At 45.2% G+C, this 24078-nt stretch overlaps 1 protein-coding gene across 5 annotated transcripts in view; it reads left to right on the forward strand.

Annotated features, from left to right (window-relative positions):
- Positions 1-24078, forward strand: part of DNAH9 (dynein axonemal heavy chain 9) — a 264304-nt gene that overhangs the window by 4724 nt on the left and 235502 nt on the right. For 3 of the 5 annotated variants that reach the window (XM_072940756.1, XM_072940754.1, XM_072940755.1), the window contains exons 2-7: positions 1334-1530; positions 3476-3634; positions 4686-4816; positions 8732-8943; positions 10518-10751; positions 23729-23896. In XM_072940756.1, the coding sequence (XP_072796857.1) occupies positions 1334-1530; positions 3476-3634; positions 4686-4816; positions 8732-8943; positions 10518-10751; positions 23729-23896 (1101 nt within the window). The remainder of the gene's footprint in view (positions 1-1333; positions 1531-3475; positions 3635-4685; positions 4817-8731; positions 8944-10517; positions 10752-23728; positions 23897-24078) is intronic. The other 2 variants (XM_072940753.1, XM_031674828.2) reach the window with 1 other exon arrangement.

The raw sequence follows: 24078 nt of genomic DNA on the forward strand, positions 1-24078 counted from the left end.
TTATTATCAGGCCTTTTATCACTTCCCAGCTGGCATCCCATACATCCTATTCCAGTGATTCCCTTACTCTTTGAGGTGACTGTTGCACACTTTCTTTTTTTTTCCCGTCAAATGTCCAAAATCTTTTCGATCAACCTCAATCTGCAGTGCTTTTGCTTCTTACTTGATTAAAAAAAAAGGAAATAATAGAATAAAATTTCCGCAAAAGCTGTAAGCTTTTGACAGGCAGAGGTTCCCCATCAGAGGCACGAATTACGACTTTTAAAGTGGCTTGTAGTAGAAACCTCAGTGTAAATCAGCTCAGAAAGTTCAAGAGCATCTTGGTGCAGGAGCTCAAATGATGTTATAAGACTTGGTTTTTCTCCATCTATAAACTCTCCTTTCTGCATGTCAACTCAATTCTAAGGCTCCAGATGGTAGTACAGGGGCCGCCAGTTGTTCTGACTCAAAGGCAGAGAAAGCTCCTCTTCCTCATAAAGTCCAGATAAGAGACTTTGGTCTGACTCACTGGCTCAGTTTGTTCACGTGTCCACGCCTGGGTCTGGAGATGAGTAGTAAGAAAAGAGGGACTATGTTGGGTGGCCAACACCAACTAAGGTCCACCCCACAGAAAGATTCAAGACCCTCAGCTAGACTTATTTCTGTAAAATGCCCCCTCATACCACCTGTATACAGAGGGCCATGCTTACCTGCACGTGTCCTGTTTCTTCCCTCTTGGCCTTTGCGACAGTTTTGATCACCTTCTGTTCACCCTGTTGATGAGGGAAGGATTCCTGTCCTAGGGTTCTGGACATGGCTATACACACGACACGGGACAGATGAGACTGACAGCAGGTTGTTGGCACATACACTCACAGCCCAGAGGAGAACACTGTGCCAGGCAGGACCACACGGGAGCTGTGCTTGGAAACAGTGAACCAGCAGGGGCTGTGGGAGGCAAGCTTCGTAGTATCGAGAGGCTGTGGTGCCCACTGGTTCCTGCAGAAGGATGGGATTGGCTTGTTTGAATATTCCACTGGCTGGCAAGGAACTGAAGCCCACTACTCAGGGTTAAGCAGCAGCTGTGCCTGGTTCCCTTGATAAGACGGCTGTTTGACTAAGGACTTTATCTGCAGGAACAGAGTGGGTGGGAACCCTGTGGGTAGGCTACTCATGGCCCTACCAGTTGTCGAGGCAGTACATAATGTTGGTGATTAATAATTAGGCCTCACAGAACAGGGACCTGCAAAAGGTTGTGTATATAGCTTTCTGCACCCTTCTTCGCAGAATAGTCTTTCCTTAAGGACTCAGAAGTAGAATGCCCACTTCTCTTTTCTGTGCACATCTGTTCCAGGTTGTCATCCCAGTCTTGGCCAATGAGAAGAATCACCTCAACTGGCCTCACGTGGTATGTCAGGATGTCCGGCGACACACCCACAGCCTCCAGTGTGACCTCCTGGTTATCCTTGAGCAAGCGAAGGGGAAAACTTTGCTGCCTCTTCCAGTAGACTCAGAAAAAGTGGAGTTTGTGGATTCTGAAAGTGAGACCATGTAAGTACCGCCAGCCTGGCCATATGGGCCTCTGAGATATGGGAGATGCTTGTTTATCTGAATGTTTTCCTTACGACTTTTCTGTTCCTGACTCTGCACATCTCCTTGTTCTGCACACAAACCCACTGTCTGCTCTGTTTGCCAACATCCTTGGACTGTTATGTTTTGTGCTGATTACTACCCTTGCCCCGGTTCCTCTGCCTGAAGTCTTTTAAGGCTATCATGGAAACATGGCCTTTTTTTCTGCTTAGAATTGTTTTAGGGCTGAGAGCAGCCACACTGATTTCAGTATTTTGCTTATCAGGACAGTGTCTCATCATTGGCAAAGACCCAGGTCCAGTCTGGGAGACAGCACACCTCTTCCCAGCATTTACCCAGCACATAATGTCACAGTTCCAGACCCTCCTCCCCTGGCAGCTGGAGACTTTTTTCAGGTCCTGGGGATTTTTTTTTCCCAAATAGAAACAAATCTGGCTTTGTTGAGGCTTGCGGTCTATGCCTTCTGTGCCTGGGTAGGCATTAAAGCCCCAGCCTCTTCTTGTATGAGCGATACCCGCCATCAGCTTCCACTTACCATACCAGCGATGAGCCATCTTTGTTTCTGTCCTGTGGGGATATTTTTCTTTTTCTTTCAAGCCAGGCTGTGTATCTAAATGATACTTTTCAGTCGTCTTCTGTCCAGCATTTCTTTGTTTGTGGCAATAGGCTATCTTCCTACATGAGCTCAGTCTACCATATTGCTGGGAGTTTCTGAATGTATTCTGGGGCATATCCAGGGCCCCTGGTTTGATCTGAAGAATAAGTAATGCATGGGCTAGCAGTGTGCTTTATAATGAGATTTTGCTATTGAAAGTAATTTGCTACATATATAATTTGAGGCAATTTTCCAGGTAACTAGAAAACTCACCATGGTTTAATAAAAATGCACAGTTTTCAAAATAAATAAATTCAAATTGCCTTTTCCCACTGCTTTTTTGACATAATAACATTCAGTGTGTGTGTATATATAATCATTGCTGAATTTGTCTGTTCAAATTTGATAATTTCCCAAAAGGTTGGATCGTATTTCAGGAAAGTGAGTATCTTCTCCCTTTAATACAGTCCATAATCACTTGTGCCGTATCATTGCTCAGCAAATATGAATTTAATTAAATGACGTGAAGGTGGGTTTCTGGCTCAAAAGTGCAAATGATAGATTCTCTTTCTTTGTCACTTGTGTCCTGGGTTCTTGGCATGAACAACTGTCAGTTCAGACTTTATGAAAAGGCAACCAAAATGTACTTCTGATTTTTAATCCCCTCCAAACTTCCCTAGATAGTTATTTAGTTAATTTGAAAGGTGTATGAGGGGAAATGTGTGGGAATTCCATTCTTCACTGGAAACATGAGGACGAAGCATAGTGATGTGCGGGTGTCTGATGGCTGGCCTTGTGGAGGAGGGAGTAACCTAGTCTCTCTTGCTGCAGAGGTCAGAACAGAGACCAAGTCAGGGAATGGCAGGGAGGCAGACGGGGTTCAGTGTAGAGACAAACTCCTGGGGAGAGCTGACCTGAGGAGTGTGCTACCTGATCAAGTAGGGAGCCAGCTGGCATCAGTGGGACTCAAGCAGGAGCTGGATGGTCATCTGGCTGTTTTCTGTCCAGTGTGTTCCTGCACTGACAGAAAGACTTGATAGGATTCAGAGTTCTTAATCTAGCCTTCACAGTATTGGGGGGGGGGTGTTGAATTTTGAGTAACTGTGCATATGCACATGCATAAGAGCTTGTCTGGGGTGAGGATCTGTACTTCTCATTGACTACTCGTCAGAGTCTGTTATCCAGCCAAGTTAAGGATGCCTGAACTAAATTGAATATCTCACCTATTTTTAAGAGATTTGGGATTCTGTCTGAGGGGACACCCAACGTTAAGCTCTTTCTAGCGTCCCAGGAGATTTGTGTCTTTTGCAGCTTGGAGTCTACAGATAAGTCGGTCATCTATGCCATTGAGTCAGCAGTAATCCAGTGGAGCCGCCAAGTCCAAGTGGTGCTCAAGAGAGAGTCTTCCCAGCCACTCCAACAGGGGGAGAATCCCACCCCTGAGGTGGAGCTGGAGTTCTGGAAGAACAGGTGCGCGCGTGCTTGAGCTGTGGAGATCAGATGTCTCACCGAGGATGCTGGCCTGGGGGAGGCGCCCATTGCGTCTGGTCCCACCTCCTGGTGTTTCTCACCGCCCCTAGAGCAAACAGCTCAGTGTCATTTCAGTCAACGTAATTTTTCTGTGCCCTGGGAGATGACACTTTCCCTAAGGTTCAGTAGTCATGCCTCATTTCTTGGGCTTCAGTCAGTGTGTCTTCTGACATTTCTTCAAAGGCTCTTTCAACGACATGAAAAATTACTGAACTCTGTTTCATATTTTCTTCTGCTAGTCTGTTCCCTTCTCCTTGGATAGTCAGTGTGCACACAGTTTTGGTAAGGATCTTGAGAAAGAGAGGGGGTTTTGGCAGTTCACTGCTGAACAGCCTCTCCTAGGTTCCAGGTGTTCACTGATAGGGCTGAAAGTCCATCCTCCACTGTGTTCCAGCCACACGGTTTCCAGAAAGACCTAATTATTGCTCCTGCTCACCCCCGCTCATCCTCTCCATTAACTTGCTCCTATTTATCATGGTGCTGATTAATCTTTTCCTCAGAAGGAGACAGGCATGTTTGAGCCAAATGTCCCTGTCCTCACATGTCACATGACCAGGTATGCCTGTAGGGCTCCTGCCGCATGTGCGCCCCATGCTGAGATGCCCCATCCTCTTACCTGACCGTTCTGACCTGCTCTGGGGCCCTTCTCTAGCAGCCTTGCTCTAACAGCACCTCTCTCACCCTGACCCCAGACCTCACTACAAGAGCTAATGACCTCCAGCTGCCAAGCTTTTGAGCCACCAGATGGTCACAGCAGTGTTCCCTGCTGTTACCTCCTGGAGCTGCCCCTTTGAACCTGTGTTCCAGGCTCAGACTTTTGCCCTCACTGTTTTGGGAACAGATGCCCCTGCTCTTTCGGCTGGAGCATGGCCTCTGCGGATGCCATCCTGAGACAGGCCTTCTCTCTGTGTCCATCTGAGGATGGGTCATCACGGTGTGACCTGTGTTTCCTGATGTTCACCTGGACTCGCTCTTCTCCACTGTGTTGCAGGTCTGAGGATCTGGAATACATTTATAATCAACTGAGAACGATAAAGGTCAAGGGCATAGCTGGGCTTCTGGACAAGCTTCAGAGCAGCTACTTCCCAGCTTTCCAAGCCATGTTCAGAGATGTTGTAGCAGGTGAGGACCCACAAGTATTTCCATAAATACATTTGATTCAAATTTCTTATTTAGTGCTGAATTATCGTTTCTCTTTGATTTCAGCGGCTTCCAGTCCTTATAACCTTCCAACCTGACACAGTCTAGCACGGTGGCAAGAATACCAAATTTAGAAGCAGGAAAGCAGCTGTCCCATGCTCTGTTTGCATTTCCAGTGCTTTGTGACTTTGGCAAAGTCACCTAACTTCTCTGAGCTTTAGTGTGTACCGTGGTTATAGTGCACACACTTCCCGTCTACTTCCCTGGGCTGTTGTGAGGTGGCATAGGTGGAAGTACCTTACGGACTGTCCCACACTGTGCCAATGCATGCTGTAGTTTCTTACCTCTGGAATTCAGGTCCTCATGCCCCTGGCTCCTTGAGAAGTCTCTCTTCCATTTATAGTTCCACTCTGCTTTTTCTCTTCCTACTGTCAGATGGGACTGCAGTTTCTTGGCCATCTGAGCACCAGACAAGATTGGCCCTTGTCAAAATTGCTAATCCAGCAGAATCTATAATTAGAAGTAGGTAAATATTTTCAGGGCTCCCCCTCCTTTCATCAGTGCACTTTGTTTCTTTCCTTTCTCCTGTCAAACCTCCCTCCTCACAGCTCTTCAGTATTGTAGGTCACCATGTGCTTTTAAACGTGTTTGCAGTTTCGTATGATTTAAGCTTAATCCAAGCAGTGATTTTCAAACACTTTTTCTCTATCAGAACTCTTTCTTTAAATTCAACTCTTTTTTAAAATTCAATCTCCTTTGGAAGTCCAAAATCTTAAACTTACTGAGGTATATTTGTTCTGCTAAAAAGGGATCATCCTGTGTCCAGATGTCCAGAGCCCATCGGTGGATTCCTTGTCCCACCTTCTCCTCATGGAATGGGATTTGGAAACCACTCAGCTAAAGGAATAAAAAGTTCCAGTGCTGGAGTTTCTGGCATGTGCTGTATAACAGAGAAGAATTGTGCTTAAGTAGCCAGTCTTTGAGGCCCTTCTGGGCCCTAAAATCTCATCCCAGGGGCTATTCTGCCAGCACTGACAGCTGGCTTGGAATGGGGTCCCTGTTGTGGCCCCAGTTTATTATTGCTTCTCTGATAGATTTTTGTGAATCTGAGGAATCAACTGTTGTTTCCAATTTATACTCCAATTCAAATGAGACAGAGTCACCAAAAGTGATATGTATACCACTGTGTGTGTGAGAGAGGATTGTGGGAGATGTGTGGACAGGTATATCTTAAAAGGTGCTAAAGCGTAACTTTTTTGGGGGCAAGTGATTACAAGTTTTCCAGTTATGGTAATGATACGCAGTTTTCATTTTATATGGTTTTATTGAGGTTAAAATGAGAGTCAATTTAGAGAAAAGAATGAAGTAATGCTACAGCTTACAGGTGGTCATGACCAATACCATAAAGGAGGTATGCAAACACCTGAAATTTGAGGCTCTGAAATAAAACATGCAGTAAAAGTATATTGATGAATTGGTTATATATTTGGAGCCTCAAATACATCTTTCACATTAATAGATTAATAGACTGCAGTCATTCACATTGATTAATAGTTATACAAGATTTTGTTCCCCAGACCAGCTTCTAAAAGTCCTTTGCAGTAGAGTATTTTGGCAATGAAAAGAAGTTGGAAAAAACAATATCACTGTAACAGTCCCAGATAAACACCACTGTAAAAATAGAAATCCTTGAAATATATACCTCAGTCTGCTGGAAGAAAAGAAATTTTGAGTAGAGTTACTAGGTACAGACTGGCGGGCTCTTCAGAGAATAAAAATATTTTAGAGGCTGTCAACTTGTTTTCTCATTTCTCACATAATTTCAGAGCATCTGTCTTTATCCTGTACAGATGTACTACGTGCACTGTTCTTACTGGTCATGATCAGGGTAGTTCTTTGGCTCACAGATGGGCTGAAGAGAGGGAGAGGAAAAGAAACAGTCCTGGGTTAGTGGGCACAAACTGGAAAACAGTGAGAAGAAGGCAGTGAAAAGGATGTAGGAAAAATGTGCGGAAACAAGCGTTGTCTGAAATGGAATCTGTTGGGCAGTAAAGAACCTTGGAAACGCAGTAACGTACCCTGGAGGGGAAAGACCAAGGCAGTGAATTCTAAGTAGGGAGTTCTCGTCTCTCACCAGTAGGGGGCAGGGTTGGCACAGTGCTGCCGGGTTGCCAGTCCAGGGTATTTGTAGGTGGATGTGTGTGGAAGAGAAGTAAAGTCCAGGGGTGCACTGGAGCCAACTTGGACTGGCCTGCAGTTTCTCACTAAAGCCCACTGTATGCAACTCTTTTCAAAGCCCCCTCCCCAACACTCAGTGAAGTCCCGTTGTAACTTGAAATCGGACACGGTGGGAAGATGGGGAGTATTTACACCACAGAAACTGGCCAGTGCCAAAGGCTTTTGGGATGAAAACTTTTGTCCCAGAAGGGCCTGTTGTTAACGATTTGCTGGAAAAACAGATATCCCTGTGCAATCGGAGTTTATATTTGCATTTTTTTAAAAAAAAGTGTGAGCCTAACTTGTCCATCTCTTTCTTCATTTGCCTTGTGAGCCAAGGTGATTGTACCCTGCACTGGGTGAGCCAATGCTGAGCTCTTCAAAATCAGGGGAGTGCCTGTTTGTATGATTAAAGGAGATTTGGCTTATTAAAAAAAAGGTAACATAAAAAGAAATCTCCTTTGGCGTGATGGCCTCAGTTTCTCTTACCTTGTGGCACATCTGAAAGCTGGAGCCCATGCTCATTGGACTGGCTGTTGGATTCTATACCCCCGCCCCATATGGGTTTTGATAATCCCTTGAGCTCCCCTGTTTAAGAATCAACTGCTCTAATCAATTTACCGTGACATCTGACTTTCAAAAATTGGATTCTTGTAGTATGCCCCCAACTCCATTTGGGATATAAAGTACAGATGTACACACCCCAAACTCCTGTGTGCAGTGAGCCCCACACCACCAAGCTAGGGGTTCGACTGATAAGCTGGGGGGTACTCTTGCTTTTGCTCAGCTGGGCAGGGCTGGCTGATTGGATTCACAGAAAGACTCCAGGCCAGTTATTTAGATCTTCATTTCTTTATTTATAGAGCTACCTCACAGAGGCAGTTTTGCATTCCCTCTAAGTGACTCTACGGAGTTAGTTTCCAGAGCTACTGGTTCTCCCACTTTTCCCTCTCAGTCACCACAGGAGGACTGGTGGGAGGCATTCTTTCTTTGGCTGTATTCAAAGGAGTTGGTGGATTTTCCTGGCTTTGAAAACCAGCAGAACCTTGCCATTATCAGTCTGTGCTCTTTCTCTATTCCCTGTTATTTCTCCTCCAGAAGAGCTCTGAGATTCTTTATTACTAATATTTATCAGGGACATTACCATTTATGGAATGCCTGCTTGGATATAAAGATTCTGTGTGCTACCTTCAGCCCTTCACAAGAGCTCTTTAGTTACTGTTCAGCCCATTATTGAGGTCTGGAGAGGTTCCACATGTCCAAGGTCATACATTTGATGTACCAGCCTTTGAAGGCAGATCTTTCTGACTCTGACGCCTGTCCTCTGTCATCTGTTTTGTATTGCCTCGGAGATACCAGCAACAAAGAGAGCAGCCGACAACCACTGAGCATCTTGTACACACAGAGCACCAGGCTGGGGCTGACGGGCCAGGAGGAAGTCCAGATACAGGAATTTTGTGAGAAAGACTCCTCAGACCACTATCCCAGCGGTCCAGGATTCTGATTTCGTGTTTCCTCGTAAGAGCTAGAAAGTTTTCAGGGACCAGCCTTTTCCACTCCCTCAGCTAAGGAAGAGATTGTAGCCATTGCTTTGCAGACCCTTCACTTCCAGGCCCCAGGGCTCTGCTTGGCGGGTGTGAACCCCAAGCCAGGAAGGTGACCGTCTCCAATTCCTTCCAGCTCTGACAGAGGCACAGGACATCCATGCACACCTGGTGCCGCTGCACCGCCACCTGGAAACCCTCGAGAGCCTGGAGTTTCCCGAGGTGAAGCCACGACTGCAGCCTCTGCTCCACGTAGTCTGCCTGATCTGGGCCACATGCAAGTCCTACCAATGCCCTGGGCGGCTCACGGTGCTGCTGCAGGAGATCTGCAACCTTCTGGTCCAGCAGGTTGGCACCCGGATTCCCCACAACCTCTCCCTGGGGGCTGGATGGCACCAAGCCACAAGGAAGAGGAAGAGTGCATTTTTCTCAGGGCAGGGACGTAATTTGGGTCCAAAAAGTTCTCACACTTGAATTTTTTTATTATCACAGCTGGTAACTCACAAAGGTTTTCTCAGTCCTGCTGGGATACTTGGCGAGACCAGTCTCCTTTCCCCTCTGCCCAAGGCCCAACTCGAGCAGGGGTAGGAGTGGTGAATTTTAACCTCCTTAATGAGCTTAACGGCCTGGTATTAGGTCAGCAGCAAAGCCCAGCAGTTGAGAACGCTGCCTGTGGAGTCGAGTGTCCCTCTGCCACAGCCGCATCACTGCTTGTTAGCTGCGTGCGCCTGGGCACATCACTCACCTGCCCTGGGCCTCCCTTTCCCTCCGTGCAGTCGTGGAAAGAAGAGGACCTACCTTGGAGAGTTGCTGGGTGGTTGTGAGGCCCCAGCACAGTCCTGAACAGCAAGGCTCCCATCGTGCCTCCCTGTGCTGAGAAATCCGCCTGTGAGCATCCAGGCACCCAGAAGCAGCTTCTTGGATCCCACACTCTGTCTCCCCTTCCTTAGGGACCCCCAGTGTAAACCTCACGGAGTGCGTCTGTAAACAGAGGCCTTACAACGTTTGGGTGATCCACCCCTCAAATTCACTTCTTTTACCTCCAGGGAGCAGGACTTTGAGAAAACAGTGAGCGTGTTTAGAGAGTAAAAAAATCACTCACATCTGTGGAGCATGTTGCAGGCTGCAAAGTGCTGTGACATTCATGATCTTGGTCATTCTCAGGTGAACCTTGCAAAGTGGGCAGGCAGAGCCTTATTAATTTACTATTATTATTTAAAGATGTGGGCTTATGCTCAGGGAGGTTAACTGAGTCATCAAAGGTCACCCAACCCAGGACCAGAAGCTAATTATTTGACTCCTAGGCCAGCATTGTTCCATCACTGCATGTTTGTCAGCCAGGACTCCTATGACTGGAAGTGTAAGAAAACCCAACCAGAATTAGCATCAACAGAAAGATAACTTATTGGCTCATGTACTTCAAAAGTCAACAGTAAGGCCTTGGTAAGGTCGCCAGGATCCAGTTATTTCAGCCCTTCCCTATGGTGGTAAAGGTGGCTGTCCAGTGGCTTCAGACACACAGCTTTCCAGGTTCCAGTCTCTCATAGACAGGGAAATAGTTCTGGATGAAGAATTCTTGCACTCAAATAATTTTACTGTAGAAAGCCGGTAAGTCACAAAAAATACCTCGGGAGAATACCTGCCTAGCCAGCCCCAGCTGCCCCAACAAAAGTCTCACTGTGTTTCCTTATCTCTGGCTGGTCACTTGTCATCTCTTGCTGGTATCTTGTCATCCTTGAGCCAATCACTGACAGTTTGGCTTGAACCCAGGTCCCAGCCCACCTATGGAACTGAGGATGGGGTCTGATGTTTCCTATATTATGCTTCTGAAAAATGTTGCTTGGGCAGTTACTCACTTCAGAGTCATGGGGTGTCCTGCACCTGCGGCCAGGCTTGGTGACACTAACCTGTTTGCATTCCAGGCCTCTCGTTACCTCAGCCCAGAAGACCTCTTGAGAAGTGAAGTAGAAGAAAGTCAGAGAAAACTACAGGTGGTTGTGGACACCTTGAAATTCTTCAAGCAGGTGTTTCAGGACAGAAGGGAGAATCTCCAGTCTTACTTCAAAGAGAACCAGGAAGTCCGGGGGTGGGATTTCCAGTCCTCTTTGGTCTTCATGCGATTGGATGGCTTCCTGGGGCGACTGCACATGGTGCAGGTGAGTGTTCTTATTCACATCAGGGCCCTGGCTCTGCGCAGAAGTGAAAAATCCAGGGATCCAGATAGAATAAGAAAAGGCCTGAGGCAACATGGTGGCCAGCCCTCCACTGATTGGAAGAACACATAAGTGTCAATAAATAATTTGGATTGGTCATCATGTAATGATAGTTCTAGAAGTTTAGGTAATTCTGATCATGGATTCATTTCGGAAGAATGCCCAAGGAATCAGTCCACAAATTCAGTTGGTAAAAATTACCCATAATCTTCAAACTTTGTTTCAAATAAACTTGTTGCTGAATGCAGGTTTGTGTGCCCGACACACAGTGAGGGCAAAAAAATACCAAAATGTCAGAGTTTGGAGCAAAGAAATGTTTATTGTTGGGCTGAGTAAGGAGAACCGGTGGCTGATGCCCAAAAAACACCCCTAAACTCACCAAAGGGTTTCAGCTGAGCATTTTTAAAGGCCAGCTGAGGGAGGGGTGCCCCAGAGGATGTGATCAGCTGAGCACAATCCTTTGGCTGGTTGATGGTGAGCAATCCTTAGGGGCCAGAAGTTCTGGGGGCTCCTGCTCATGATCATCAAGTAGTTAATTTTTTCCATTTGGAGGTGGTTTTTAGCATCTGAAAAACTCTGGAAATCTGCATGAGATTTTATTATCTGGGTGCTTCAGAGAGGAGCTACAGCAGAGGATATGGGGGAGGGGTCTGTCCTGGGAAGACCCCAGAGGTTCCTGCTGGGTTACAATTCCCCCCTTTTCTTTGATCTCCTCAATCTTGAGGAGAACAGGTATTGGACAAAAAGTAAAGTAATATTTTGGATAGAGGTTAATTACAACCTCAGCAGAGGAACTCAGTTTCAGTCTCCAGTCCTGTTTCATCTCTCCCCACAACTTTCAGTGAATGGGGCTTCGACTGCTCTGGACACTTCCTGCTGAAATGGGGCATAGTCCTACCTTGATTTAAGGAATGGACACTGAGTTGGAAATATTTCCAAGTTCTAAGTCCTGGCTTCAAGTCTTGTTTATTAAGGTCTCATTCTCTGATGAATTCAGGAGAGTAAGTCTGAAAACCAGTCTGGACCTGGCACTTTGGGGGAGACTTGTAGCCAGGTAGCCAGTTGTTTACTGTCATCTGAGTAGGTTTTAACTTTTGACGTGGGATTAACATACATATGTCACAAGAGCTATTAGCCACTACACATCTCCTTTTCTTTGCTAACATCTGATCTAAAAGTTTTACTGTCTAAAAATTTAAATTACACGAGGAGACCTTGAGCTCATAAGGTTGCAGCTGCCATCTGCCAGCAGACACTGCTTTGAGAATGGCTGGTTGCATTCTGAGTATGACACAGCTCTGAAAATTCAAGCTCCCAATAATACAGGAACGTGTTTGAAATCAGGTCCACAGTGGCCACCTAGTTTTACCTTGAATGTCTGAACTACAGCTACTCCATTTAGACTTTCAAACGCATTCCCCCTCTTCAAGGCCAAAGTAGATGCACAATGTGTATCCAAAAGGCCATGAAACAGGCTGCTTTGGTCAGTAAAGTTTACGTCAAACCATGCATAAGCCAGAATGACTTCCGTATACCTCAGTTGATGTAGGTTTTCCCCATCATTTCCACCTTTGATTACAAATCTTTCAGCAGGAAGAATTGATGATCAAATTGTCTGTCCCTTGATGCTGGGTGGTAGCTCCTGCCCCAGTGTAGGTTATATTCCTCAGTGCTAGGCCTTCTTTATATTTACCTAGTTATTCATGTTGGGGAAAAACTAATCAGATATGAACATGCTCATTGGTATGTAAAATGGGAAGACAGTTTACAGGCTAGACAGTTTATCACTTATACCCAGTTGTTAAACAAGCATTGTATGTGTGCTTTAAGCATTAGACTTAAAGCAAGCATTGTTATACATTATGAATGGTTATCCTCTGTGACAACTCCATTAGAGAATTCTCTTTCTATCCTAAACATTGGGGGTGATATTGATAATGAGACAAACATTTGGTAAATGGTTCAATTAGAAAACGTAGATTAAAAGTCAGCAATACTACAATACTTTAGACAAAAAAATTAAAACCGTATTCATCAGTTCATTCAGCCCTATGCAATCAGTCCCTTTTACTAACAGTGTTATGAAATCAAAATTTTCATTAGACCTTTTTAGTGTCTTACGCATCTCAGCAGTCTGATTTAAAAGAAACCTGTGCTTGTCAGAATGTTCCCTTTATGCATTTTCTTGAAGATGAAGCAGTTCTATAAAGCATCAGCGTGACTGTCTATGAATGACAGAAGACCCAAAAAGGCAAACTAGAAGATTGGATTACAGTGTGTTTGACAAAGAAGCTTAATCAAGTTGCTGTGACATACAACATTTTAAGAAAACAACAAGAATTATGAGTAATAGCATTATACCAGGACATTATCTAAATTTCAGAAAACTTACAGAATTTCTAGGATGTCCATATTAGCAACATTTACCCATACCCTATAATCTGAGAAGGCTTAGCACTCGTTTGACATTGGTTCCTATGCAATTCAACAAACCAACCGGTCCTAATATTTTTCTCTGAGATGCCTCAGAGACACTCTGAAACATCCCAAAGTTAGCGGAAGTCAGAAGAACTCTAATTAGAATTTGATAGGAAGTTTGTTAAAAATATCGAAAAGTTCCACGCAGTTTGTTATCAGAAGCATTCTAAGTAAACTTGTTCTCTTAACAGAGAGGAATCAGATCTAGTCTTGCACCAGCATACTTTTAATAAAATCCACTTGCCTAGTTAACTTTACTCTAAGCCCAATCATGTACGTAATTCTTTTTAGGGCTCCCTTTCTACACACATTCCACAACTTTCTGTATCCATATTAGTGTGTCCCTTATTTTTTTCCCCATCTAGAAACAACTGGCTCTAGGACCAAGTCACTTTCTTCTCCCTTAACAAACTGCAATTTCATTTCTCATATATATTTTTTTAACTCAAAATATACATCCTACTTTTCTACTGTATAGTGAAATGTTTCCCCTATTATTTTTAGTAGCTTCAATTACATAATTAAATTAGAATCCTCAATTTTTAAAGATCTTAATTTCTAGTGAATGTTTCCATATCTTATTTTGTTTGGGAATGCCATAACTGTTCAATAAACTTCCATCATTTAACTTAATTTAGCACAACTCTAAAATTTCAAGTTACTAATATCTGGAGAGGTCATTTTAAAGTAGATAGTCCTAAAACATAGTTATTTCTAAAGAGTTCACCCAAAAGCTCTTCTTTCATCTGCATTTAATTCACTTATAAGAATTTCATCATACCAAGTTAATTTTTTTCTTTCTGCTGACGAACTCTGCAACAGAAACATGAACTTACTGATCTTCAGTAAACCTAGGTACAGTAGAACTCCTGTCTGTTTTGATTATACCAGCAAGCTTAAGCTAGATTTAATATCAGATAGCAATTCAATATTGAATATTTCCTAGTGCATATGAACCTGAAATTTGTTCTGTCTAGCTTCTTTTATACTTAGAAGTATTTAATTTATAAGCACTTACTTTTAAGTCAATTAAATGGAGCTCATGTACAAGTTAACTTTTTACTAAAGACAAAACCAGAGATCTCACAGTTTTTCAGATTGAGTTTTTAAAAAAACAAAACTTTTTTTTATTTCCTTGCAAGCCCAGGTAGATCATTGAAATCTCAAAGGCACAGGAAGAGGAATAAAAATTCCTCCTCTAACTGCTTTTACAAAACCCAACCATCTTGACCATTTTCAGGGATTTTTTTTTCCAGCTCCCAAATACCCACTTCAGTTTAAAGAAATAACAGTAATAGACTATAATATATCATTCACTCACATACCTCACTTTTGGCAAAACAAGGAAGAAAGAACAGGATTTGGACTCAGGTACTGAGACTCATACACCCGCCTTCCCCAAGATAAAAGCTGAAGCAATTGCAGAAGGCCTACTTTGATGTAATAACAGAGCCATTAGGGGCCATTGTTCTCCAGATCTCAGGGAGTGCTGAGCCCACACAGTGTTGCAATAAAAAATATTTCTTTCATTTATGAGAGCATAGCTGAAGATCTCTGAGTTTTGCAAAAATAGGGGGACTATAAGATGGAACAGAACTCTGATCATCCATCCTTAATTATTCACACTGAGTGTTATCAGATATCAAGCAAGCAACAATTCAGAAGTTCTCTCAGGGTGACAGTTCCCTAGTCCCCAAAAGGGTGACACCCAGTCAATGCTCCATCAGTCCAAAAGATGAGAACCCCAACCAATGCCCTGTCAGAGATAAAAATGAATGAATGTCCAAGGCCAGTGCAAGTACTGATACTGACACACACACACACGCAGGCACACACGCAGTTGAGGTGTAGACCCAAAATTCCACTTCTACTCCCAGACGGAGGTTCCCGTAGTGACCTGGCTCCGGAAAGAGAATGAACCAAGAGTGGCTTCCAGTCAGCCTAGAATGAATGGGCTTACTTTCCGGAAGAGAAGTCGCCCAGGTGGAGCGGGTGGAATTTTCCCATCCTGTGCAAACTGGAGTTAGTCACCTAAAACGATGCACCCCAAAACACAAACAAGCTACAATCACACAGATAGAAAATCAGAGAAGGTTTAATCTAAAAATTCTACCTCCACTCCCAGATGGAGGCCTCCAAACAGATTGGCCCAGCTCTTAAAAGAGAACAGACCAGGGTGGCTCACAGTGAGCCAGGAGCAGCTCACTACTTGCAAGGGAATGAGCCCAGATAGAGTGGAGAGAACCTCCAGCCCACGCAAACTAGAGCAACTCACCCTCAAGCGACACCAAATGTGGACCGTAGCTCTGGATGTTTCTCCACTCCAAAAAGCCTCATGCCCTGGGGCGGCTGGCGCCTGTCAGGGAGAGTGCCAGCCCCCACCAGGCTCCTGGAGTGAAGTGAGCTCCAGCAGCTGCTGGGACCCGGAAGGAGCTGCCGCCGGCCAGGGTCAACCTGCCAGGGGCACAGACTCCTCAGCTGGCTTCACCAAAATTGTTACCTAACATAAGATCATGTGACTGATGCACAGTGAGGCCGAAAATTACCACAATGTCGGAGTTTGTAGCAGAGAAAGATTTATTGCTGGGCTGAGCAAGGAGAAGAAGTAGCTCATGCTCAAAAAACCCTTGAACTCCCTGAAGGGTTTCAGCTGAGCGTTTTTAAAGGCCAGCTGGGAAGGGGGCAGCCCAGGGTCTGTGATCAGCTGTGCACAGTCCTCTGCCTTGTTGATGGTGAGCAATCCTTAGGCAGCCGAAGGTCTGGGGGTTAATTTCTTCCATTTGGTGGTGGGTTTTAGCATCTGACAAACTCTGGAAATCTGCATGAGATACTGTTATCTGAGATACTGTACTACTGTCTATTTCAGGGAGGAGCTACAGCAGAGGATATGGGGGAGGGGAAGACCCCATAGGGTCCTGCTGGGTTACAAACTCTTGCTAGAAATTGCATGCAAAATGACAGCATATCTGGATGCAGCTGGCCATTCCCACAAAGCCACTGCTTTGAACACTCTCCCACTCTCAAGGTGGCTCCGAAAACTATAAGATTAGCATAAATCCCTGTGCAAAAGAAATATGATTTTTGCTCAAAATTGTGACTCTGCTCCCTTAGTTTTTGAAAACTTAAGGTGCATGTTTAAGGACCAGAGTGAGAGAACACAAAGCTTTCTCTTTTGATTGTTTTCATCCTCAGAGTTTAATGTGGTTAACAGGTGTTTTCACTCTTTCCAGCTCTATATTTGCTGATTGAACTTTGCAGGGACAGTAGTGAGCATAAGAAAATGAAATACATTACTTATCCTAAAACTCTTCGGGAAATTCAGGGCCAAGTTCAAGATTAGGACAATAGCCAAGGGGACCAAGAAGGAATTAGAATCATTTTTGTGGTCTATGATCAGCAGAGATTTGGGATGAAGAGGGTACTATGTTGGGAGGAGGCTGTGATAAGTGGCACAAACTATGGGGTTGTGAGGATAAGAGAGAATGAGATAAATCTGTTCATTTCAGTCCAGCACTGCCAGGCTCCAGGCACTGAACTAGTCCTGGAGGTACGCCAGCGGCTGCAGTACAGTCTTACCTGTAAGAAGCCCATGGACCAGGAGCCATGGCACAGGAGAAGGTAGAGACCAACAGAGGAGATGCAGGAATGGAAAGGCACAGAATCAGGAAGCTTCATTGAGGTGTATTAAATTCCATCAAAGCAAAACTGACAAGTTATTGGGAGAAAGAGGGAGGGGTCCCTAACACAGAGGGGCCCTGAGAAAGTAGGGCGCACAAGAGGGAATACATTTTGAAACTGGAGTAGTGATTTGCCAGGGAATGAAGATGGGGAAGGGACAAGCGACAAAGAAAACATTAGTGAGAAAGCCGGAAGCTAGAGCTTATGGGAGGCACACCTCAGATCCTTCCCCAGGATCACAGAGAGTATACATAACTGATACCCAGCTTTACCCTAAACGCCTCCTTTTTCCAGCAGCCTTGTCCATCATGGCTCTTAACACAAGGCCTCTCCTCCACGCCCCCTCCACTCCATCCCTCTAATCTGCAGCCTGTCCCTGGCCTGGGTGACCACAGCCGGGATATCGGCCACCACCACCACACGCAGGCTCTCCAGCCCTGTGCGGACACTTGGCCTCACAATGGAAGCAGTGCTCAGCTTTGAAGGCTGTTGGGCTGGGGCCTCAGGCCAGAGCACACATGCTAATGATGTGACTTTGCATATAGACAGCTATTCTAACGTCAGGGTGCCTCATCTGCTGGGTTTATTCAGTAAATACAAGCGGTGACGGCCACCAGTCTCCCCGGAGTCATTACCCTCACAATAGTCTGATCTCAGGCTGTGTTTTCTCTCTGAATCAAGGGCACAGATGCATAAAAAGCAGTTGCCCCCATTTAATTAGAAGATGAGTTGAATGTCACCAGACTCTGTCTTCCTGCTGCTCCCCCTCTTCTTTGGTTCACTTCTCTGCTCTTTAGCCAAACTCCACCACTTCTTTTCTTTGCTCAATTTCCCTCTCCCTCCCTTTTCCCTCTTCCTTCCCTTTCTGCTGGTCCCCCTTCCTGGTCTCTGTTTTCCTCTCTCTCTTTTAGGTTCTCTCATCTCTTTGTTGACCCTGCATGTCCATGATTCTCCCTTTTCCAGTGGCTGCTCCTTACCCCCCACCACAGTCCTGGTATTTCTCGCCCTTTCATCTTTTGTCTTCCAAACATTTGCTCAGACTCACCCCTCATCCTGGGCTCCCGTCTCTTCCCAGCTCAGCTCAGTGCAGCGGGACACAGACTATCGATCCACGCCAGGCATATTTCATGCAGCCCTTTAGTTAACATTCTGTGTATCTCTGTGATCGATGCCCGTTTGAAATGGGATTAATCTGCTTCCCTCCACCATGAATTAGCATGAACGCAGCCTTATTCATCTTGTTCTTTGTACACTTTATGGGCCCTGAGATGTGAGCAGCTACAATTAATAAATACGTGAGGCCAAGTTAATAAAATTACATCAGCACGTTTACCCCTCTGCCTGCTCACGTCCAGGGTTAGGTTGTTAAAGGCTGGTTTTTAATCTCCATAGTTCTCTTCGATTTTTTTCCCCTCTGATTTGTGTGGCCTTTTTTGCTCTTTTGCTCTTGCTCTTTGCCACAAGAAAGTTTTATTGTGCAGATCGACTCTTCCCCTCTGGGCACCTGCTAAATAAAGGTGGAGGTGGGGACTGCTTGGCTGGAGGCCCTGTACCCCTGGCAGAGTTCAGCAGGTCTACAGCAGCACTCGGAGTAACTGCATTCTCAGCAAACCTCCCTCCTCCTCCCCTTCCTCCTCCCGTAGCCATGACACAGCTGATCTCTTAGTCAGCCCCTGGGAGTGAAAGGAGGGATAGACCCAGAAAGGACCAACGTGTTTCAAGAGCCTGTCTCGTGCCAGAGCTGCATCCCTACCTCCTTTGTAAGAGCTGGTGTCGGTGTTCTTCCTTTAACAAACGTGCACCATTAAGTCTGACACGTACATTAACTTGCACAGAGTCACAGGCTCAGGGAGGTTTAGCTGGGATTGGTACCTACGGGGCGTATGGTTCCAAGCACTGTCTTTCCACGGACTCCGACATCTCCCAGAGATTCTAAAGGTCTGCTCCTGTCTCTTCCTCCCTTTTTGAGGATCCCCCACTGGTTTTGTGGTTTTCTTCTGCCCTGACGCACTCTATTCTGCCTTTGCACATTCTTTTTATATTACTTCTAGGTCTTTTTTTCTAAATAAGTCATTTGGGTAAAATTATAATTCCTATTCCATAAAAGGGCCTTATTAAGGAAATTCTAAAAGTATATAAAATCTTTGCAATTTGAAGAAACGTTCAAAAGTTGAAGGGGGGAGGAGTCTTCAGCTGCCTCTTGACTCCTTCCCTCACCCTGCCTTCCTGCTCCTGCACAAGTACATACACACACACTGCACATCACACTCCTGCATACATACACTGCACATTTTACACACGACACTACACCACACTCACTGTGCATATGCACACAACGCTTCACATACACACGCACACTTACACGCCACACTTACATTGTGGGGTTTGGCAGGCCAGTGCATGGACGGTGAAAGAATTTACTAAAGACAAAGAATGAAAATAGAGGGGTTTACTTGGTTACGCTGCCATAGACAACAGTGGGCCACACAGACGCGAAGTGCCTGTTTGAGCCCCGAGGGCCGGTGGTTGGCGTCTTTTATAAGGGAGGGTCACACCAGGTACTGAGGGGTCACAGGTGCCATATCAGCTTGTGCACAAGTCTCTGACTGTTGCTGCTGAGATAATAGGGAAGGGAGGGGGTCGTGAGAAGGTGGGGCTACAGGACTCTGGTAGAGGCTGTGACCAGTCCTGGTGGTCAGGCTTCTGGGCATTTATTATATAGATGGTCGTTACCTCAGCTAAGGCAAGGATGTGTTAGGAGAGGATGTTCTTTGTTATCTTTGAAGGGCAGCAGCCAGGCACCTGAGAGGCCTTGGAGTAGGAATCTGTCAGATATCTGTGGACCCCACAACACACACACACATACACACACACAGCACATATGCACACACCACCACACCCACCCACATACACACACAGAGTGCCACAATATTTTTGTGCCTTAATATTGTGGATTCTGCAGACGCCCTATTTATGTTTCTGCCCACAGCCTCTCCCCTCAAACAGCACAGTAAGTAAGCAGCTCGGAGAGAACCCCCATTTCTTTCATTATAAAATTGCTGTAAAGCTGTGATTCACTTGGAGACAAGATGCTTTCCTGCTGAGGCTTCATGCGCAGTGATTAGCAGGCAGATAGGTAATAAGCTGACCTCATCTCAGCGCGTTTCCTTTGCTCCCCGCTCCGGCTCCAGCCCCAGCCCCTCCGCTGCCTCCTTTCGTTCAGGCCTAATTGGGCCGCATCCCTTTCAGCCTGGCCTGGGCATGTGGTCACGTAGGAGACCATTAGCCGCATAAGGTCGGCCATCGACGGAAGGTAAAGAAAACAGTCTTTCTCCCAGTGACCTTTTGAGATTTTCATCTATGGATGTCTGCTTTGTGCTCGCCCTTAATGAATTCTGAAGACATTTCTTTTAAGATGTGGGTCCTCTCCTGAGAACAGGCTTGCCGTTTGTGGGGCCACAGCACACAGAGCCCTCCCTCACCACCCTGTCAAAGGTTGCACGGTTTTTCATAAGAATAGGACCCAATCCACCCAGTCAGCTGCCTGGGACCCCATGCTCTTTGTTGCGTCTGTCTGGAAAGAAGCACCTGCATATCAGCCATTGTACATCTCAGCCACCAACCTGATCTGATGACACCTGGGTAAAGACAGCGAGCTACAGTGGCCACCATTTATTGAAGTCATCCAAAGGCACTTCCCCTGTAACTCTGTAACCCATTTGCAGGTTAGGAAAGGGAGACTTAGAAAAATTAAAAGTCTCACTAAGCCACGTAGCTGGTAAATGGCAGACCAGGGTTGTGGGCTGTGTGAGCCCAGGAATGTGCCCTATCCTGCAGGATGCTGTGTGTCCTATCCCTGAACTGGACACTCAGCCTGCATATAGTGGAATGAATTTCGTGCATTTACAACTGTGATGGATAAAAGTGGATATCTTTAAAATATAATTTAAACCTCTTATTGGTTTAAATGACCTTTTATCTGTCTTGTGAGGACTTCTGAGTAAACAGTGAAAAGAGCTTACATTTGAATATTTTAAGAATCAAAGATAGAGTCACCGTGATTATGATAAGTCTGTTTCTAAAGTTGCAAGACACCTTCCCACTTAGTTCAGGAATCTTCTCTATGGTACCTCAGTGACAAGAAACTTCTACTAAAATCCGCCCAGAGATGGAGAGCTCACTACCTCCCTCTTAGCAGCCCACTCTGTCGTTGGGCATTTCTAGTTGTGAGACGGTTCTGTTTTATTAATTGGAACCATGTGAAATTGCCACTTCTTGTAGGTCAAAATGGTCAAATATAAGAAATTTATAAATTCAACCTGCAAGTTGGCACCACATCTGCTCCTCTGTCCTGTTCGCTCATTTGCCTTTGTTCCGCCCTCATAGTACGACCCTGCAAGGTTCTTCCTGGACTTGACCAAAGCCCTTCAAACATTTAAAGGCACAGTTTGGCCTTGCTTTCTAATTCTCTTCTCTTGTCTAATTTTCCATATTTTCTCCAATTTTTCTGAGTCCGATGTTCCCAGATACTCTACTACCCTCTCCTGGAAGTGCTGTAGCTAAGTCAAAGGTCAAAGACCATGTATTCATTCATTCAACAAGTATTTCTTCAGCATATGGGACTCTTCCAGGGACTGAAGATACAGTAGGACCTCTGGGGTGATTACAACCTACTGAGAAAGATAGATAGAAAATAAACAAATAATATAATCTTAGATATTATATTATAATGCCAGAGTGTGGTAAGAGTTCTAAAGAAAGCTTAAACAGGGGAAGGGGACAGAGTGCAGGAGAAAAATGGAGTGGGAGCTTCTTTTAATGTGGCACCAAGTAAGGAAAGGTTTAAGACCTTGAAATGAACCTTGAATAAACGTATTGTCAATCATGTGCTTATTAAGTAAAGCAGCAACATAAATATCCATCGTTTTTGGTGACCAGCGTTTCTCCACAAATAGAATGATTATGTTAAGTATTCCTCTAATAATTTGCCTGTTAGATTGGAGATGAAACACCTTTCAGTGCCCACCCCAGACATTGCTTCAAGTTCTTGAGAAATAAAATAGTATAGCAAAATTATTATCTAGTTTTCTGATGTAATCAGACACATCAAGATGCAACTGTCTTTTAAAATGGCTAGAGGATATTTCCTCAAAATTGAAATTGACATCCACTTAATCATGAAAAATGGGTTACATTCCACAGCACAAATATGTTTCTCCTATCATGCTGATTACAATGAAGCACTTTTTGAATGACTTGAATTACTATTTAAGTCAATTTCCTTTAAATGGAATTGACTGCTATTTTCCTCCCTGTATACAAAGTTGAACGAGTTAAGATAAAGACTGCCCCATTTCCCCATCGTTGGCAAGACCTCCTGGTTTGGCTGTACATCTTCCTTCCCTTGACTGGCTCTTCCTCCTCTCCTCTCCCACTTCATCTACCTGCTGACAGCCATGCCTGAACATAGCAAAACAAAAGAGTGTCCTTAGATGGCTGCCCGAGGCTGCATCACATCCACCTGGCAACGCAGGGAAAGTCAGCCAGTTGTCACCACTGCTCAGCACCTCTGTCACTGCTGCTGGCTGTGGTGTTCTGGCAACCCTCTGCTAGCCTGATGGGTCAACTGGTAGTGTGGCCAGTGGCAGTGGGAATTTGCTAGAATGGTACCAGGGTCTGCTGGGTTTTCAACATCATGTCCGTGTTCCCTCTTCTCGTCCTTTAAACTTCTTCAGGGTAGAGGACTGCCTCCCAGGGGTCACACCACATGTTTGCCAAAGTGACACAAAGGGACCATTATCTCCCCCTTTTCTACTGCAGAGGTATGCACACCGATTGGAATTTATAAAAGGGACAATGTCTTGGTCTGGAAGTTTGTGATTTCAGATGGGTATTCATGAGAGAAAATTACAAGCTGTCACACCGACATGTTCTGAGGCTCCTGTCCTGTCAGAGGTGAAGCAGCTCCCGTGGACTCTGGAGGGGCTCCTCCCCAAGGCTCTAGGTTGTGCTGTCCCCCCTCACTTAATCCTGAGCACAGCTGGGACACCGCCACCTCTACAGTGACAGTCATGGGCTCTCACTGCATGTTTGTTCTGTGCCCGGCACCGGCCGAAATCCCAAGCCCCCACTGACTTGGTTCGCTCTCACTGTTATTTTCCCGTCACAGATGCAGACACCCAACACATGGATGTCAGGTGGTTGCCCACGGTCACCCAGCGGGCCACATGGTCTCCCGCACTGTGCATACTTGGCGAGGGCACCCTGCAGATTTCTTTCCTGGCAGAAGTCGTTGCTGAGAATGTTGGTGCCGCCCTCTGGGCTTGTCCTCGGGACTGAAGGGTCCACTTTCCTGTCCATATCCTCTGAGACAGCTGTCACTCCAGGACCACGTAACACGGTCCATTTGAAATTGATGTTTTAAATGGGTATAGGGCCACCAACCATGTAAATAATGTTTTTACTATTATATTTTATTGCTCAGTAGAGAACACAGAAAGAGGCTGAAACAAATTTGATTTATGTGTGTGGGGGTTAATTTTACTTATTGGAATCTTCTCTTTGATACCAAGTTTAACCAAGAGTTATTTCTACCAACCCAAACTAATAATAAGGTTACAAAACCAATCAAGCTTCACATTTTCCTAAGCAACCACCACCCCCATATGATTTCCATCCCTTCCCATACGAATTTGAGCGTCAATCAGCTGTTGTCATCATCATCATTATTATTATTTTAACTCTGTTGCAAATTGTCTTTATAGGGGCTTCTGAAGACAACTTTGGATTTCCACAAATTGGTAAAGCTTGAGTTTAGTGGCATCAGAGGGAATGCCCTGAGCCAGCAGGCCCAGCAAATGTACAGCGAGTTTGAAGAGATATACAGGGTCTTCTCAGAGTCTTCCTATGACTACTTGGACCCCCAAAGCATGGTAGGGCTTGGAAGGGCCAATTTGCAAGCTTTGTCTCTTTCTCACATATCTGCAGCCTGTAGGCGCTGGGTGTTTACTTGCATTTTCCCTGTGCACTTTCTTTGGCTCTGTGGTTTTATCAGCAGAGACCGCTCTTAATTATTCTTTGTGTCAGAAGAGAGATCAGGGGAGGGCCTTTTCCA

The sequence above is a fragment of the Vicugna pacos genome, chromosome 16, assembly GCF_048564905.1.
Source record: "Vicugna pacos chromosome 16, VicPac4, whole genome shotgun sequence".
In the NCBI taxonomy this organism is placed as follows: domain Eukaryota; kingdom Metazoa; phylum Chordata; class Mammalia; order Artiodactyla; family Camelidae; genus Vicugna; species Vicugna pacos.